General features: G+C 37.0%; 1 protein-coding gene across 2 annotated transcripts in view; it reads left to right on the forward strand.

Moving 5' to 3' along the window:
* RPS6KA5 (ribosomal protein S6 kinase A5) overlaps positions 1-16445 on the forward strand; it is a 191371-nt gene extending 174926 nt beyond the window's left edge. For both annotated transcript variants that reach the window (XM_060095727.1, XM_060095728.1), the window contains exons 13-17: positions 2138-2308; positions 5674-5865; positions 11345-11504; positions 12896-13059; positions 14679-16445. In XM_060095727.1, the coding sequence (XP_059951710.1) occupies positions 2138-2308; positions 5674-5865; positions 11345-11504; positions 12896-13059; positions 14679-14918 (927 nt within the window). In that variant the 3' untranslated portion in view covers positions 14919-16445. The remainder of the gene's footprint in view (positions 1-2137; positions 2309-5673; positions 5866-11344; positions 11505-12895; positions 13060-14678) is intronic.
* The last annotated feature ends 3226 nt before the right edge of the window (positions 16446-19671 follow it).

Raw genomic sequence — 19671 nt, forward strand, 5'->3', positions numbered from 1 at the left:
ATCTCAGGAACTACATCCCTAATATTTTACTTATGTGACAAATTAACTTTATTATTTGCTATTTTTATATTTAAGAGTTACTAGAATAGAAACCATCTCATGATGTAATCCTATGTATACCAGTATAAATATATTATCATTCTCGTATACAGTTGTTGATAGTTGGGTTGTTTTTTCCATGATGGTGACACAGTTGCCTAGATCACGCCCGAATCCACCATAGTCCTCTTTTCAACTGATGGGTGAAATTGATTGTCGGTGTGTCTCCAGCCTTTGACTGTACAGCAGTGTAGTTTGGGTACCATGCTTTGTGCTTTACTACTCTATTAGTTTCCTATTGCTGCTGTTACAGATTACCACAAACCTAAAACAATACAGAGGTATTATCTTACAGTCTGGAGGTCAGATATTCAAAATCAGCCTCACTGCTGTAAAGTCAAGGTGTCAGCGGGGCTGGTTCCTTCTGGAGGTTCTAAGGGACAGTTTATTTACTTGTCTTTTTCAGCTCTGGAGACTGCCCACATTCTTGACTTGTGACCCTTCCATGTCATTCCAGTCTTTTGTTTCCATAGTCCCATCTCATACTGTTGACTCTGGTGGATAATTAAGATACCCTTCCCATCTCAAGATCCTTAATCACTTCTGAAAAACCCCTTTACCGTATAAGGTAACATCCATAGGTTCTGGGGATTAGGATATGGACATCTTTGGAGGGCCATTATTCAAGCTACTATACATATTTTTTTTCACTGTTACCTACATTTTATTGGTAAGGGTGCTAAAGTTCATAGAGGTAAAGTAACATCCCCAAGGTGATAAGTAAGTAGCAGAACTGGCATTCAGATGCAGGTTTGACTCTAAAACCTATCTCTTAAACCACTATAGGTCTTGCCCCTCATTTTTTTAAAGCTTGCTGGCATATACTTGTAGCAGACCTTTAGATTTGTTCTTAATTTGTCTGATGTAGAAACTCAAATTAGCATGGTCTCTAATAGCCTGGGAGCAATTCTCTTAATAAAAGGGTTTTTCACTTTCTAGAATTTGCCCATTATGTGCAGGATAATGTCTTTATAATCTTTTTTTTGGGGGGGGTTGTACGCAGGCCTCTCACTGTTGTGGCCTCTCCCATTGCGGAGCACAGGCTCCAGACGCACAGGCTCAGCGGCCATGGCTCACGGGCCCAGCCGCTCCGCGGCATGTGGGATCCTCCCGGACCGGGGCACGAACCCGTGTCCCCTGCTTCGGCAGGCGGACTCTGAACCACTGCGCCACCAGGGAAGCCACTATAATCATCTTTTTAATGAAGCAATTTTCCTGGACTTTGCTTATCAAAGAAAAGCATACTTTGTTTTGTTTGTTGAGTGACATTGGTGCTATAAGGCATAGCACTTGAATCTGAGTATTGATTTGTATCTTTTTTAAACCATTTGTGTTCATTGGAGAGCTGATGTAATTCCCTTGCTTTTCAGTAGCTCCTACATTATTTTCTGTATGGGAATGTATGCAAAACATAGTAAATACATGACTTTTAATACTATTTAATTAAGATAATGCCTTGGGATCAAAAGCAATTATTTAAAAAAAAAAAAAGCCCAAAGTGAGTTATGGGTATTTGGCATGGGAATTAACAGGAACACTGAAACTAATCTGTTGAGCCCTATCAGAAGATTTAAAGTGACATCATCCAACCGTGCCTTTTTTAAAAGGTAGATTTGCCATTAAATGTGTGTGTCAGGCCTCCTGGGGGTAGTTGCCCATATTCCATCAGTAATCTATATTATTTAAAGCAGCCAATTTCACATTATTATCTGTACTAGCTTATACTTTAAGAAGAAAGATATGTATACTTGACAGAGGGGGTTGGAATGGAATTCAAATGAAAGAATTAGTCAAGGAAAGGATATACAAAGATTTCACCGCAGTACTTGAAATTTTCCATTACCGAAATAGAACTCTAAAAAAGCCACATTATCCTTCAACTCTTTCCCCTAAAATACAAGGATCAACGTTGACTATTTTAACAAGGGACTATTTAAATTTATCGGTAATAGTTCATGGTCAGGAAATGTTTTATACGTTGATAAGCTTCTCCTCCTCTTCATCAAGGCCCTCCACGTTATTCTTCTTTCTTTTCTAGCTTCACACATTTCTAGTGATGGAACTTCTGAACGGGGGAGAGCTATTTGAACGCATTAAGAGAAAGAAACACTTCAGTGAGACAGAAGCCAGCTACATCATGCGGAAGCTTGTTTCAGCTGTAAGCCACATGCATGATGTTGGAGTGGTACATAGAGATTTGAAACCCGAGGTATAAAATTACATGTTTTCTCATATAATGCAATCTAGCATCATTATTAAATATCCCCCAGATACGTGTGGGCTTTTTTTTTGGTGGGGGGGTTGTTTTGGTTTTTTATTTTCAGGGCTTTCTGCTAAATAGATACTTGCAAATATCACGTTTCTTGCATTTTTTTTTTCTTTTCTATTTCAGTCTAAAATAAATTTGTCTTTTCGTTCTTTCTTTTTTTTTTTTTTTTTGCCAGCTGATCATCTTGAGGTTATATTTGTAAGTGTGAGAGCCTTTTATGGAAGAAATACTTTATGCAACAATTGTGGACTAAAAATAGCAATGGAAATTTTTGTAGAAGAAAATAATGCCCCTCCTATACGTATACCATTTTAGAGGGATTTTAACAGTGTATTTTGAAAGCTTATCTTTCACTTTTGTAATCAAATTGATTAGCTCATGAATAGAAATGTATATTGTTGTGTTCTAAATTTTTAACTATAAAGCATTGTCTTTGTTTAATGAGTTATGCCATCCTTACATGTGCTTTTCTTTGCTCATGTACTATAATATTTATAGAACTGTGTAGCAATGTAGAAGTAGCAGCTTTTTATATATTTCTTCTTTCAAAAGGTTAAGAAAGAAGGTTCTAACTCTAGAATGATCCCTTTTTAGATCAAAAATGTGAAAATTCCTCCCTTTTAGAAAATCATCAAAAGAATAATGAAAATTTAAACACAAAACCCAATAATTTATAAAAGAATAACAATGAATCATCCTCTACCCTATACAAAATTATATATATTTACTATCTAAAATAGAATTTCAATTTTAACTACCATGTGATTATAATGCATTTTTAAGTATATTTAAAATAATAATTTGGTGTTTATTTTTGTATTAGATTACAAAAGAATATTTCTCAAAAAGCACCATTTTTGCCTTTTATTTAAGTACCTTGGATTATTGGTAGGAAGAGGATGTTTTTAAAATGGAATTCTGTGCCTTTGGATATAATTGACTGAGTCCCAAAGTATTTAAGCTTCTATGTACTTTCTATTACTGTTATTCATATTACTCGTAATTAATCAAAAGTGAATTGTGTTTTATGAACTTGCAACTATGATAGCTACCCCTCTGCTTCCTTCATCACAATTCTCACTCTCCCACACAACGCCCACTAAAAATATGGCGCTCTGTACATTGGAGATTTGCTGTCTATTTTTAAATGTGAAAGCATACCACTTAAATGTTTTTTTTGATAGACAAGGAACAAGCATGTAATTTTTTTAATTGAAAAGATCTGTTCCATGACTGTCTAGAATTCATTTTCACATGTTTTATTCTTTGATAACCGGCCATCTGTCACCTCATGAGTCTCAAATGATGCAACTGTCCTCTCCAGAGGAATTGAAATTTGCCTTCCTATTTTACTGAGTAAAAAGATACTCACATAGCTTAATTCTTATCTGTCATAAAGCTTTTCTTTCAAATAGTCATTTGAAAAGAAGAATTGTCTGATTATTAAGGACATTCTACTACCATTATAGTCCTAAATCAACATATATTTTGGAGACATGAAAATGTGCCTTTGTACTAACACTTTCATAATAAAATAGCTTTCACTTTGACTTTTAAGTGGCAGAGTATATTATTTTCAAGCTAAAAGTTTAATCCCTTTCGCATTGATGTAGCATTTTAAGATCTGACTGTATATCTTTTGGTAGATATTTATGTGGTATTCATATTCTGCATAGGCAAGATAATTTCTAGGTGAGAATCAAATAAATTTAGAAGCTGGCTGACATTCTTAGTAAGCTGCTTTGTATTTTTCAAACTGGTCCCCATATTCTTGAAAGATTGAGAAATTTTATCAAATTAGTTTCTGTCAGAACTTGAGACAAGGATAAATGTGGTTTGAATGACTAATTCCTGCCACTTCTGACCATACACACCCAACTACACTTTGAGAATTGGGAGAGGAGTGAAGAGGGGCATGCCACGTCTCCTCCATTTCAAGATCTAAGAACAAGGAAGTCCTTAGCCGGTCTTAGTATAGAAGACACTAAAGTCATTTCCAAAGTCTTGTAGGCGCTGGGAGGACAGGCCAGGTGTGCTTCATCCACTGCTCTGTATGTAGCACAGTGCCTTGTGCTGTGGAAGAGTTCAGGGGTCATTTGCTGAGACTTATCCCAAGTACCTGGTCCATGAACCCCAGCTATGACTTCAGTTGTGGTGAAGCCTTACATTGTATTATATTCACATTTTAATTCCATCACAAATTCAGGATTAGGCATTTTGTATAATAGAAAATTGAAGAAAACTTTTCAGTTAATTTTTTTGCTTCTTTCTTACCACTTCATTCATTTTTAACTTTTGAACGGGGGCCTAGAAGATTTTTCTTCTTTGTATCAGTGAAGCATTCTATGATGTATATTATTTCACTTCAAATAATATTAGAAAGCAAATGGTGTTCCAGAACTGGGGAATAATTTAATGATCAAAAAGGCATAACAGATTTTATTAGGATGTCTAAAGACAATATAATCAGATTCAATTACTGTGGGTACTAGCTTGATGTACTAATAAAAATGGTGATTTGCCCATCAGTACAGTTAGATTTTTTTAAACAAGTGGTAAATACAAAAGTAATCAGTAAAACCTTAGTGATCGACACGGCTTGGCAAATGATTCAAAATAACAATGTTTTCTGAATAATAGAGGGGTAATATCCATAAGCATCAAAAATGTTCAAGTATTAACTGTTTTGGAAAAAATATTTCTGAAACGTATGTCTCCACCATGTATTCTTTAATAGGCTTTACTAGATATTATGCATAACTATTTTATTTATGATTTCACTCAATGGACAAATATTTACCAAAGCATCTACTACATGAGAGAGTCATGAATAAGGTAGACGCACAGTTGCTGGCCTCATGGAATTATGGTCTAATGTGGGTAATGTGGTCTAATATTGCAGAGCTGATATGTGCCAGGAAAGAAAAGTAAATGCTAGAAGAAAATATAATAATTTTCATCTTCTGTTAGGTGGCATCTCTAAATGAGGATTAGATGCCTGAGAGCCAGGTTGGAAGGGAGGTTGGTGGAGGAGGTCAAAGACAGACACAAGCAGAAGGGAAAGCATAGACAAAGAAGAGACATGGTCCCACTGAAAATGTTCCACATGACCTTGTACAAATTGATGTGATACAGAAAAGTATAAAGCAGAGAGCAACAGTACGCTGACATCCAGGTCCCAAACCCACCCTGTCAGACCTTTCTGTATCTGAATCCAATGTAAATAGATAGACAGGTAATATTGCATAAATGCATCACCAAGTCCCATTTTAATGAGAAACTAATGAAGTGTTTGTATCTTGCAGAATTTATTGTTCACTGATGAAAATGACAATTTGGAAATTAAAGTAATTGATTTCGGGTTTGCACGCTTAAAGCCACCCGATAATCAGCCTCTGAAGACGCCGTGCTTCACTCTTCACTACGCCGCCCCAGAGCTCTTGAATCACAATGGCTATGATGAATCCTGTGACCTCTGGAGCTTGGGTGTCATTTTGGTGAGTTCATATGTCAGGCCGTTAAACCCAGTCAGTTCTCTGATGTCCTCTGTATATCTCTCTCTTTGCTGTTTTTCTTAAATTTGTGAGAAAATTGGCAAATTGGTTTCTTTTCTTTTTAGTAAAAGGCCTGACTATTTCCCTTTCTTAAAATTTACATTGGAGAAAATGTAGGAATTTTTATTTTGGTTTATTCTGGAATATTTAAGGCAACTGTGTTTAATGTGAATTACAGTTGTGTATATATGTATTTTAAAAGAAGCAGTAGTATATTTTCATAAGATATGCATGTTAGATATAATGTGAAAATAGCTAAGTGACTCATTAATAGAAAAATATTTTAAAATATATTCTCTGAGATTTTCAGGCTAAAAGGTAATTAAGGAATATCACTTAGGATAAATTAACAAATTAATAGAAAAAACTAAAAATATTTATAGTAACTTATAGTAATCGTGGTGAGCATGCTTTTCACAAAATATCTTTGGATGCCGGGATCAGAAACAGAACATTAAGCTAGAAGAATCTCGGCATGTTTTTTTCTCAAAATAGCTTTATGTTTTCTGCATATAACCTGTAATGCATAATCATAGGGAGAAGTTTTCAGACAACAGAGAAAGATATAAGGAACAAAGTGAGATCACTCGTAATCTCATCATACAGAGATAATATTGTGTAAGCTCTTGCTCTCCTCCCATCCCTACCCCCTATTATGTATGCTTTATATCTTTCTACAGATTTCTCTATTTATTTGTATATATATTCAGGGTTTTTTTAACAAATGAGATTATGTTATATATGTAGTTTGATATCTCATTATTTCCTTAGAATAGATTCCTAGGAGAAGGATATATAGATCTTTATTTTGACATATATGCCTGTATTTCCTTCTAGAAGGTTTATCAGATCATGTTCTCATCAACTGTATGTGAATACATTGGATACTATCAATTTCAATTTTAAATTATTTCCTACTGTTGTTATAATTTGCATGCACTTCCTTGATGAGTATTCAGTTTGAGCATCTTTTCGTGTATTTGAACATTTTTATTTTCTCTATTATGAATTGCTGTTTATGAGCTTTGCCCGCTTTCCTATGGGGAAATTTTTCTTATGGAAACTTAAAGGTCTATGAAGGATTTTAATTCTTTGTCTGCCATTAATATTGGAAATGTTTTTTCTGGTTTTTCATGTCTTTGAAAACTTTGTTTGTAGTAATATGGGGTTTTAATTTTGTTTTTTGAGAGGCTTAAATAGAGAATTTTTTTTATTTTTATGTTGTAGGATATGTTAGTCTTTTCCTTTATGGTATCTGGCTTTGATGTCAGATTGTCACTCCACCCCAACCCAAGATTATAAAAATATTCTCTTAAATTTTCCTTTAGAATTATGTTTTATTTTTATACTTATGCACTCCATCTGGGATTTATTTTGGTGTCAGTTTGTTTTCCCCCAATGGCAGCCAGTTGTCCTTGCAGGATGGTTCTTTTATTTTTAAGCTTTATATGGTTTTTATTTCAGCAGTTTTAAGTCATTATTTATAATTTTCAAACTGAAATTACATATTTATGAATATGATTTTTAAATTAAAATAAAAAACTAATTTCTGTAGATTTGAGAGTTTTGTTTGACTTAAACTGATTTCAGTAGCACTCTCCTAAAAAATTCGTCTAAATAAAAAAGAGCCTTTCTTTTTTAGCAATAATATGTTTACCCCTTGTAAAACAGCCCTTACTTAAATACAGGCCAAATATAATTACCATGCTTTTTAAGGTTTTAAAAGACAATCTTAGACATGCAGACAGGTATTTTAGAGACTCCAAATGCCGTGTCTATGGAAATAACTTTGTATAATGGCATGGAGAGAAGCCAGTCTTCTCTCTAGATCTAATTGTCAAGTTTTAAATGGGAACAGGGGACAAAGAACAGATTAAATGATACCACAAGAGTACAATCACAACGTCCAGACTGCGGGAAGTTCTGCAGGACAAACAACCGAGTTTCTCCAGCAAATAAATTATGAGAAAAAAATAGCCTGGGAACCTATAGATTAAAAGACACTTAAGAGGGCCTCCCTGGTGGCGCAAGTGGTTGAGAGTCCGCCTGCCGATGCAGGGGATACGGGTTCGTGCCCCGGTCTGGGAGGATCCCATATGCCGCGGAGCGGCTGGGCCCGTGAGCCATGGCCGCTGAGCCTGCGCGTCCGGAGCCTGCGCGTCCGGAGCCTGTGCTCCGCAACGGGGGAGGCCACAACAGTGAGAGGCCCGCATACCGCAAAAATAAATAAATAAATAAATAAATAATAAAAAATAAAATAAAATAAAATAAAAATAAAAGACACTTAAGAAACAGTGTTTGCATCTTACTTGAATTCTGATTCAAATTCTAATTTCAAATCTATTTATTAAATTCAAACTGTAAATCTAAGTCATACAGATATATTTATACAATATATATAACACAATTGGAGAAATTTGAATATTGACTGGATATTGGATGATATAAAGGAATGACTGCTAATTGTTTTAGGTGTGATAATAGGTTGTGGTTGTGGTTTTTAAAAATCCTTGCCTTTTAGAGACACGAAATACAGATGAAAAGCATAGTTAGCACCTGCATTAAACTGTCCAAAAAAATAAGAAGAAGAAGAATGCTTTGCAAACTTTTCCATATAAATGAGTGCATACCTCCAGAGGATCTAGATACAAAGCCTGAGCTATCCCATAGTAAGCACAAAATTTTCTGGGGGTGGGTCGTCTGGTTTGCCTTAGAAATCTATGGCCCTTTTACATGTTGCATCTAATACACATGAATATGGATACTTTAATATGAAAATAATTTATGTTACCCCCATTGGGTAAAACAAATACTTCAGGAAGATGCATCACGTCATATCATGCAGCTTTGATTACAACTCAGTCTACCTCATATATGTGCAGTTCGCTGGAAATTCACAGGACTTTAATTAAAATAGAGTTTACACAGTGTCTTAAGTCTGCTCAGGGCCACCATAATGAAATACTGCAGACTGGGTGACTTAAACAACAGAAATTTATTTCACAGTTCTGGAGGCTGGAAAGTCCAATATCAAGGTGCCAGAAGGTTGGTATCTGGTGAGGTCTTTCCCCTTTGGTTGCAAACAGCCATCTGTTCACTGCATCCTCACATGGCCTCTCTTCAGTGCATGTGCTTAGAGAGAGAGAGAGAGAGAGAGAGAGAGAGAGAGAGAGAGAGAGAGAGAGCCAGCTCCCTGGTGTCTCTTTTTGTAAAGACACTAATCCTATTGGATGAGGACCACACCCTCATGACTTCATTACCTTTACTTCCATAAAGTTCCTACCTGCAAATACACTCACATTGGGGGTTGGCTCTTTGGCATATGAATTTTAAGGCACACAATGATTCAGAGCTTAACAGACAGTATTTAGAAAACGTAGGATAGGATTATATGCTATCCCATAGGAATATATAGCATACCCACAGGATGGAATATAATAACATTTAAAACATATTTCTTCCAAGTGTTTTTTTCAGGATTTCTTATTTTTTCACTTTCTTCCCAAAATTTTATTGTGAAAATTTCAAACCTAGAGAAAATTTGGGAGAATAACACTGTGAACATTTAAACATGTTGCCACATTTACTTTTCCTTTCTCCCTAATTCCCTCTTGTGTGTGTATACATACATATATATACACATAGAGAGAGAGAGATGTATATCTTTATGTATATAGATACTTATCACAACATTTACAAACAGTTTGCAGACACAGAATTATTCTTAACAGAAGTTGATTCCTGGATAATCAACTAAATTGTAAGATCTTGGAGTTGAGAGGAGCCCTAAAGTTTGTTTAATTCTAACTCTTCCAGAAAAGGGATCTTTTCTACAAAGTCCCTGTCACCAGTCTCCTTTAAAGATTTCCAAAGATGGAGAATTAGTTTTTCCACGCAAAAGCCTGTTGAATTATTACACATGAGAGCAAGAAAACTGTAATATGAAGGATATTTTCTTGTACTTAGCCACAAATGTATCTGTTAGGAAGTGGGGTAAGATAAGAAGCCGAGCAGATTTTGGAAAACTACTTGGCAGTATCTGCCAAACATACACAGACCAAATGACCCAGCAGTTCCAATCTCAGGGATATAGCCAACAGAAATGTGTATTTTTATGTACGGAAAGACACATACAAGAAGATATATAGTAGCATGTTTCAAAATGCCCCAAACTGGAAACAGGTCAAAATCTTCATCAACAATAGAAAGATATTTTAGTCTGGATTCCCCAGAAAGCAGAACCTGAAGTTAAAGCTTATGTTTTGTCATGTACCTAAGGACCATAATCCCAGGGAGGCAGGGAAAGAGGGAGAGCAGAGGGTGCACCACTGAGTTGCCACCTACTGTTACCAAGTGGAGCTGATCACTTGAGTTCACGGAACCAAGACCTCTAACTGAGCAGACCCTAAGGCTGAAGAACAGGAAACGTGAATTCTGTAAGTGGGTCGTGCGCCCATAGAATCTAGATATGGGGGAACCAGCACCAATGGATCAGCCATTGGTTCAGCACAGTCCTAAAGGACAGCACCCCACCTCACAGGGTATTGTCCTGAGCTGGTGTCTTCACTGAGCTTTTCATGTTCTAACAGGCCAGCTGCACCCGAGTGAAAGAATGCCAACCCACCTGACAAGTAGGCCCAATTTCCTTTCTTCTTTCATCAGTTGATCATCGGGAGCCCCCCTCAGTGAGGCCATAGGTGTGAGTTAAGAAAGAAGCATTGGTGCAACAGAGAGAGGTGATGGGCACCTATGCATGTAATTTGCTGTGTCTTCTGGACCTCCTCGGGTTGATTCTGAGTGTGTCGTGTCCATAGTACAGCGACTGCTGCTGCAGCTTTACGAGTCAGTGCATCTGCTGATCCCAGTACACAATTTTGTTCGAGCTTCAAGGAGTCATTTCAGCTGACTACTCATACTGGCTCCAGGTGTCCCTGCCAGGATGTTGAATCCTGAGTCTCAGACAAGTGTTACCATGGCAATAATTTCTTCTCCGTCAGTCAGGTCTTATGTTCCACACACCCACTCCAGCTCAGCGTCTTCAAGATCCATTCTTATTTGTGTCCCCTGATCCCTGCTGGGCCATTTTAGCCAGGACCTGCAATTCCTTTGGCATGTACACACCCCCCTGTCAACATTAATACCATCTTTTGAGATGGTTAGAGTATCCCTTTTTTATTCTTCTTGTCTGAATACAGTTATCAAAATGGTTTTAAATCTTGATATCATACTAAGCCATTCCTCTTTATATACAAGTCTGAAATGTGTTGGTTGTTTCAGTGATTGAAGTCATGTAATCTTTTAAATGCAGTAATGCTAAGTGTAATATCTAGGAAATTACGCTAAGTTGGTAATGAAATTACCAGAGTGGCTTTGATGGTGATTTTGGCAGACATTCTGTTTTGCTCCTTTTTTTTCTTGATAGTATACAATGTTGTCAGGGCAAGTTCCATTCCAATCTCATGACAAAAGTTTGACGTGCACCAGTGCGGTGGAAATCATGAAGAAAATTAAAAAGGGAGATTTCTCCTTTGAAGGAGAAGCCTGGAAGAATGTATCCCAAGAGGCTAAAGATTTGATCCAAGGTAAGAATCTAATGAAAAATTTCATATTTTATATGATGTGTAGTGACTGAAGTGGAATCACACCCATGACATATATTTGTTTGTGAATTACTCAAGGAATCCCTGTGTGTTCTAAAAGGTTTCAGGTGACTCTGCTCAGCCTTATTTTCTTCTCAGAACACTCTCCCTCAGTAATCTTATCCACATTCACTATGTGCACTAGCACTTGGATCCACCAGCATCTCAGTCTCACACCTTCAAAATGAACCTCTTCCTTTTTACTCTCCTTTCCCCCAAGCATCTGCCTCCTCCTTTCCCCCTCTTTACATGGCCACGAAGCCAGATCACCAGGACAGGACCCAGCATCACCCTAGATCCCCGCAACCTCCCTCGCCTTCCGCAGCCAGGCACCCAGTCCCGCGGGCGCAGCATCCCTCCCAGCCACCCCTCCTCCCCATTCACATGGCTGTCACCTTAGTTCTTGTCCTCGTCTCTCTCCTAAAATCCACAGCATGCTTTCAACTTGTCTCACTTCCTTTCACTTTACGTGGTTGTCATCCATCAGCACAGTGACCTTCCTAATAGCCAAATGCAATGCCTCATGCCTCTTGTCTGTTAAAAATCCTTCAGACAATCCCTGTGAACTTCAGGTCAAACTCCATAGTGCAGCCTTCACAATTCAAAGCGCTTCACAGCCTGGCCCTGCCTGCCTCTGCTTCCTGTCACCTTCGCTCCACCATTCTCGAACACTTGAATTCCTCAAATGTGCTGAGCGCTCGGATTCTGCTCCCCTTTACACGTGCTATTCCTAATCCCTGAACAAGGGCACCCTTCTTCATCAAACCCACTACGGCTCATCCCCCAGGACTCGTCTCCTGGGAGCCTTCCAGGGTGCCCGCACTCCCTAGGCTGAGCCTTTCCCCTGGGCCTGCCGTGCGCTTGGCTCGTGCTACAACACTTGTCCTGTAATGTGATGGATGAGACCTGGGTTTTGTCTGTGTGCCTCCCCACAGCTCTTCTCTGAGTGTCCATCTCCATACCTCCACCCTCCCTAACTTGTAGAAGATGTTTGTACATGAATGAAGTAAATCTCGGTACTCTTTGTTTTGGGGGAGTTTGCCTGGTCACTAGTGGGAGGCCTTGTTTTAGGTGGTTATTTTCTCCTGATTGGAAAGCCAGCTAGCCTACAGCCTCCAGATATAGGCTACTGTGGGCTTTATTATTAGCATCCGGTATTCACTAGGGGATTTAAATGTACATGAAAATGTACATAATTATCTTTGTAGGAGGTTGACGCCTTACAGAAACCATCATGTCCTGTGAACATAATCGAGATCTATGTCTGAGGTTGATTTTAAACTATATTTGAAATGACAAATCATAAAATAAAAATATCTTATTTATTCCCACAGGACTTCTCACAGTCGATCCAAATAAAAGGCTTAAAATGTCTGGCTTGAGATACAATGAATGGCTTCAAGATGGCAGTCAGCTATCCTCAAATCCTCTGATGACTCCAGACATTCTAGGATCTTCAGGAGCTGCTGTGCACACCTGTGTGAAAGCAACCTTCCATGTAAGCCTCTGGGCTCTGCACTTGTAGGGCGGTTTGGAAAGGGATCAGATAGATGTTCTTACTCTATAATCTATTGCTAAGAGACAACCTCTTAGCAATACAATTTTTAAAATGGGTTCTTTTAATTTTAGATATGCTTTTATAAATCCCTTCATGATATAAACACATTTATAAACAGAAAGTGCACGGGGACCAGAGTCACCGCTAACCCACAAAATATTTATTTGACATTTAGAATGAGTTTGCGAGATGAGGCCAGTAGTCTGATACTTGAATAGTTGAAATTCTTGACTCGGTAAGGAAAACAATATGCACACTGTGAGAACTTTAAAAAAATGTTTGTTTTATTGAAGTATAGCTGATTTACAAAGTTGTGTCAATTTCTTCTGTACAGCAAGGCTATTCAGTTATATATACACATTCTTTTTCATATTCTTTTCAATTATGGTTTATCACAGGATATTGAATCTAGTTCCCTGCGCTATACAGTAGGACCTTGTTGTTTATCCATTCTATACAGAACAGTTTGCATCTGTTAATTCCAAACTCCCCATACATCCCTCCCCCACCCCTTTTCCCCCTTGGCAACCACAAGTCTGTATTAGAACACTTTTTCTCTCAAATAAGCTAAATGACTGTCTGTAAAAACTATAAATAGACATTAGGAACTAAGGCACATGTGAAGGTCCATGCATTCAAAAATCATTTTGTGCATAATATGTTCTAGAGACTGTGAGGGATAAGAAGTAAATTAATTGGTATTAAGTAAAGACTGTATACTTGAAAGGCTGCGACTGCATAGCAATAACTGTAGATTCTGCACATTCGTGCCAAGCAGATGCAAATACATTAAGGATAAGGAACCAGTGAGTTAGAGAGAAATACAATTACTTCCAAAAGGATTATCTTGAGAAAGGAGACAGGATAGCATTTCCTCTTCAGCTGCAGAAATGGATTAAAATATTAATGAACTGGGATCTGGTGAGGTGTGAAGAGATGAACTGCAAGCATTTGAGGCAGGTGATGCAAATCTTCTCAGTGACATATGACGTAAGGTTGTCACTTCAGCAATGCCTAAGCTTGAATCTAAGAAAAGTAAAGACAGGCTGCTGTGAGGAGGAAGCCAGGCTGAGGTTTATAGAGCTAATCTTCTCTGCATATATTGTGTCCAAGATGTACCCAAATTGCATTGATGTGGGAGTGGAGATCAGGGGCTCTGTGTTGGGACTTTGTGGTTGGAATTTTAAATCTCAGACACAGAACTAGTCAAAGTAATGGAGAGAGGTGAGTTAGATTGCTGATATTCTTCAAGAATTTCCAGTCTGTCAGTGGTTTTTTAATTGAGAGGTAGCCCGGCCCTCTTCAAAAGATTTATTAGAATTGTGACTGCTGGGTGCTCTAACAGGTGGATTTAAACAGAGCCCTCAGAAACCCTTTCCCATGAGCTTCTGTACCCTGCCCAGAGTTTTGGATACAGTGGTTTTAAGGACCATGTTCCCAGAACAACTTGAAGCTGTGGTTGCCAAGCTTGCCAAACGCAAGTTCTCTATAAGTCATGACGGCCAGGAAGACTTCAATCCTTTTACCTTCACAGGGGTTCCCCTTGTTTTCTCCCCTAGGCCTTTAACAAATACAAGAGAGAGGGGTTTTGCCTTCAGAATGTTGATAAGGCCCCTTTGGCGAAGAGAAGGAAAATGAAGAAGACCAGCACCAGTACCGAGACGCGCAGCAGCTCCAGTGAAAGCTCTCACTCTTCTTCCTCCCATTCTCATGGCAAAAGGACACCCACAAAGACATTGCAGCCCAGCAATCCTGCCGACAGCAATAACCCAGAGACCCTCTTCCAGTTCTCAGACTGAGTAGCATAGGAACGGTAGCAGCATAACGGATGATCCATTGTCCCTTCTGCTCCCTCATCGTGCTCCTGCAGCCAGGTTCTGTGCTTTGAAAAACGTGTCCCATTGGTCTCCTTGGAATCTGCCTTGCAGGGAATTTTTTCAGGGAAACCCAGTTGGTTATCCTCATCCAAAAGCACTGGACAGAGAATGTTACTGTGAATAGACCACATGTCATACTGTTTAGTGACCTAGCATGGTGCCAACAGGACTGTTTCTGAAAGAGCAAAGATGTCTGTCAATTTAATTAGGGACTGGTGAGATTTGAGCTGCTGACAGAATAAGTCACAGGTTCTTCAGATGTCTGCCAACAAGAGTTCCTCATACTGTGATGATACCTTTTGCTTCGCCTTGTGGGCATCGTGGGTTTTTAAGAGACTTGCACCCTTTGAACAGTGATTTATCAGCAAAAAAGGTCTGTTTTGAAAAAGAGTCTGTAATGAATTTTATGTGTGGCATATACTTATTTCTTCAGAGAGGATTTTAACTTATTGTTTTTATTTTATGGTTACCTATGACGATAACCTGCTATTATTAATCTTTTTCTAAAAAGTAAAAAAAAAAAGATATAAGAACTTCAGGTCCCACGCTCTATATTGGGGACCCATCTGAGATGCATGCTAAGCTATGTATGTCTTTAATTTTGCACTGCTCTTTCCTGGCAATTTGTTTTAATGGTTATTGCAAAATATTAAGGTACATGTCTCTGTTTTAAGTAATGTTGCACTTTATAAAAGAATATGAATAAAGCAAGCTGTTTCATAAAGTGCACTCTTTAAAGCATATGTACTGTATTTTTGCCTTTTTTCCCCCCATTATCTACTTTAAATTTGCCCTCACATCCCCCTTCCACTTTGGATGCAACAAGTAGAAGGGGCCTTTTTTAACGTAATCATTAGCCCCAGAGGCACTGATGTGAGGAACTCCTAAAGGGAAATTCTATTAAACACTGTGCTTATTTGTACACTGTGCTGTGCTACAGTGAGGCTTTTCCTCCTGTAGTCGGATATTATGTACATAATACTTTAGAATTATAACTATGACTTGTTTTGAAATTTTTCTGTTAAATTTAAATCCAGAAAGCGTATTTTATAAACTTATGCAGAGCACTTTTATTGCTCAAAAGTTCTGAATTCATACCGAAAACAAGTGCTGTGTGCTGAAGACATGTCACCGAATGATTGCTGCATTTTAAAATATGATTAATTCATCCCCTATGCAAAAAAAGAAGTGATAGGATTTGTATGTTGTGTTTTCTTTTAAAGCCATCACACGAAGTGTCAGGACTGAGAAAAGCGATTTTTTGCGATGTTTACAGGAATCATGCTTAAAAAGGCCCAACATGTTTATTTTGTAGTTTTTGTTGATGATAACCTCTTGAGCATTAGTTTGGAATTGGGCATGGTATTTATTTATTCCTTTCTTGAGATAATAGCAGCATTAATTTCAACCAGTTATGAATACTAAAAGTATTGCACTCTATGTAATAGTGTATTTATTACTGAACCAATGTATATATTAATAGCACAGGCAACAAAAATGGCAAATATTAAACTATTTTCAAAATGTATTATCCTGTTCACATTTTTGTCCACAATGATTATCGGAAATAACTTTTTATACTTTTCAGTGGCCCAAATGGCTACCTAATTCTCACTGAGTCAATGAAAATTCTGTACTCCTAGCTTAGGGTCGTTCTCAGTAATGACGGGAAATCTTAGGTGCATTATTACCAAACTCTGTAGCTAATTCACAGAATGTGACCCCATCAGGCACAGGGTTACAATAATCAAGAAAATGTCCATTTATATCTATAGTAAGGTTGACTATGTCTAGAAATGTGTTAGTTAGCTCTTCAAGACATTTTTAAAACTGTGCATTCTAGTAGAAGATACTAGTAAAGTATAAACCAAAGGGACTTTGTTGCTAAGGGGAAATGATCCAGAAGAATGGTTGGTATACCCTAATGATTGATGGTGTAGTTGATGCATTGTGAATATTGGAAATCAGTGGGTTTCACTTTCATTTATTTTCATTGCCTCTTCTTCTGGAGGACTTGACAGAAAATGAAATGGTAAAATGGCAGGCAGGGTAAAAGGAAGGAAAGAGAAGGCTAATTTATCAACTGGTGAGCCTCCTTGAATAATTTAGAATGGGCTTTTGAGAAGAGCTCAGCAAACACTCAGAGTAGTGCCCACTTATAGAATATCTTCATCCTCACTCTACTTATAAATACCAGAAAGATGCTGAGTTTGCAGCAGTTATGGTACATGCAGGCTGTTAGTGTCAGTGAATTGCACTTTAAAATGCACAAAGCTTTTGTTTAGTCGCATCAAAAATGAACTAAAAAATAATTCATATGAAAATGTTAAATGAAAGGACTCATTTTTGGTATTAGGAGAAAAATAGAAGTAGATTTAAGAGAAACAAGTACACTAAATTCTCTTTGTAACAGTTTTGGAGATAGAGCCAAATCATCCCTTCCCTTCCTCCTTTATTGATTATAGTGTATGTAATTTTCATATCATCATAAATCCTGACTCATATACTTTATATGGCTAATCGAGAGGCAAGAATAAGAAAAGGAAAGTAATAGAGGAAAGACATTGTAAAAGACCAGTTTCTTCTAATTACTGTGCCAGATCCTATGGTTGAATGAATTAAATTAGCTGTTTTGAAATTCATTAATTCTTCCAAGCCTCTATAAAACAAACCACTGAACCACTGGAACAGAAAATCAAGTCTTCTGAGTTAATTTCAATATTCTGGTCTGTCTTGGAATTATGGATTCAGTTACCCTTAAAAGACTGCCTTTTATTTATTTTTTTATATTACTGCTGATTTCTTAAATAACTATGATATGCTGATAACTATTAGTAAATAGTTAATAACTATTTACTATTAATAGTAAATAACTATTACTGATAAATAAATAAAAAATGGCTTTATATAAGGTAAGTTATTTTAAAGAAACCTACTAGGATAGCTGTGACTTTTTTTTAATAAGGGAATTCCTTTTGTATCTCAATTTTTGGAGTATGTTCTCAAATGCTTTATAAAAGTATACAGTTTAAAGTCTGCTTATTCACCTTTCCCACATTTCAAGCACCTGTTATTGTCATATTTATTAAGAACAGGGTACCTCAAAATGGTGAAAATTTCTAAGTTATTGGCCCTATATGTGTGTTAGACCACATTATTACTTTGGGTGTTCTCCCAATGATCAAAAACATGATCTGGGTGATTGTATGATCACATTTCTGATATTCTTAAGATCTAAGTAAATAAGTTAAATACTGATATGCTACTTACACCATAGCAATATAATTATAGATGAATTATTGTAATATAATGAAATATCTTTCAATTGTATGACTTTTGGACCCTCCACTGTCTTACACTGTAACACCCCAATTTCTGGCCTTTCATTAATTTATTTACCCCACACAAGAGTCCCCCTTTATTTGATACCTTTATCTAGCACTAAAATGAATGTAGCAGGTTCCAATAAAATTCAGAATTTAAATTCAAGTTATTATAAAACTCAAGGAATGGAAAAGTAATCATAAGATAACAGATGCATCAAATAAATAGTTTAAGTATAAACCATCCAAAGACAATAGCTGCTACAGCTGCATAAAGGTTTTATTTGCTGTCTTGTTAAGTAACTCCAAATTGTGATATTCCTTAGAATGTTTCCCTTAAGGGTAATTATTTAAATTTTGTTTATATGGGGCAAAAGTATATTTTCAAGGAGGCAACATTTTTCATCTTAAAAACATTTGGTTAGTCTCATTTCAGTCCTCATCTTCAGCATTTCTTACCTTTGAGATTTCAAGATATTCCTTCTGAGCCCTTTTCTTTGTATGCCCAGCTCCCTGTTATGTAATTAGGTAATTGATGCTTCCCTTCCCCAAGGCAGTTGTCCACTTTTTAGTTCATGAATTTGTGAACTAAGCAGGTGCCAGTATTTTATATTTACCTACTGTTACACCAAAAAGAAGTAAGACGTTCAAGTGGCTCCCAAATATATCTGTCTTGGCTTCTTCATATTAGTGCAAAATAGGTACTGCTTATTGCCAGCCGTCTCCTTTCCATTATTCCTTTGAGCACATGGTAAAAAGCTTGATATTTTGTATTTAGAAGGAGACTTGAATTAACAGACAGGATTCTTGGTAGTTATTCTTCAGGCTTAATTTTCCTGGTGTATTTCTGCTGGAATAGGTGGAAGGACATTTTGTAATATTTTTCTACTTAGAATACTGCTTAGGTTGTCCTAAGGAGTTGAATACTTCAGATCGGTCAAGTAGTATTCAATACAGCAACGTTTCTCCAGAGCACAGGAAACTGGGATAATACTTAACATGATGTGGTTTCCATTTAATCTTCTCCATTGCATAACATTTTTAATTTGTACAGTTATGTAAAATTTGTCTCTTCGCCAAAAAAAAAAATCCATTTTAATTCTTGTTCCTTCCCATAGGGAGCAGTTTTGATCTTTTAATTTATGTTTTGAAGTCCTCCTATGTTGAAAAAGAATAAAACAGAACAACCCCCCAAAATGTCATGACTTAGAAAAGGAAATTTAAGTTGTATGAGCAGAATACTACAGGTTTATTTCCTGGCATTTCTGCTTGTAGATAGACTGGAAAATCACTGTTTCTCTTGTTTTATTTGTTCTAAAATTCAGTAAGGTTGAGGAACTTGACATTCTTAA

This window comes from Mesoplodon densirostris, chromosome 4, assembly GCF_025265405.1.
Source record: "Mesoplodon densirostris isolate mMesDen1 chromosome 4, mMesDen1 primary haplotype, whole genome shotgun sequence".
Lineage (NCBI taxonomy): Eukaryota > Metazoa > Chordata > Mammalia > Artiodactyla > Ziphiidae > Mesoplodon > Mesoplodon densirostris.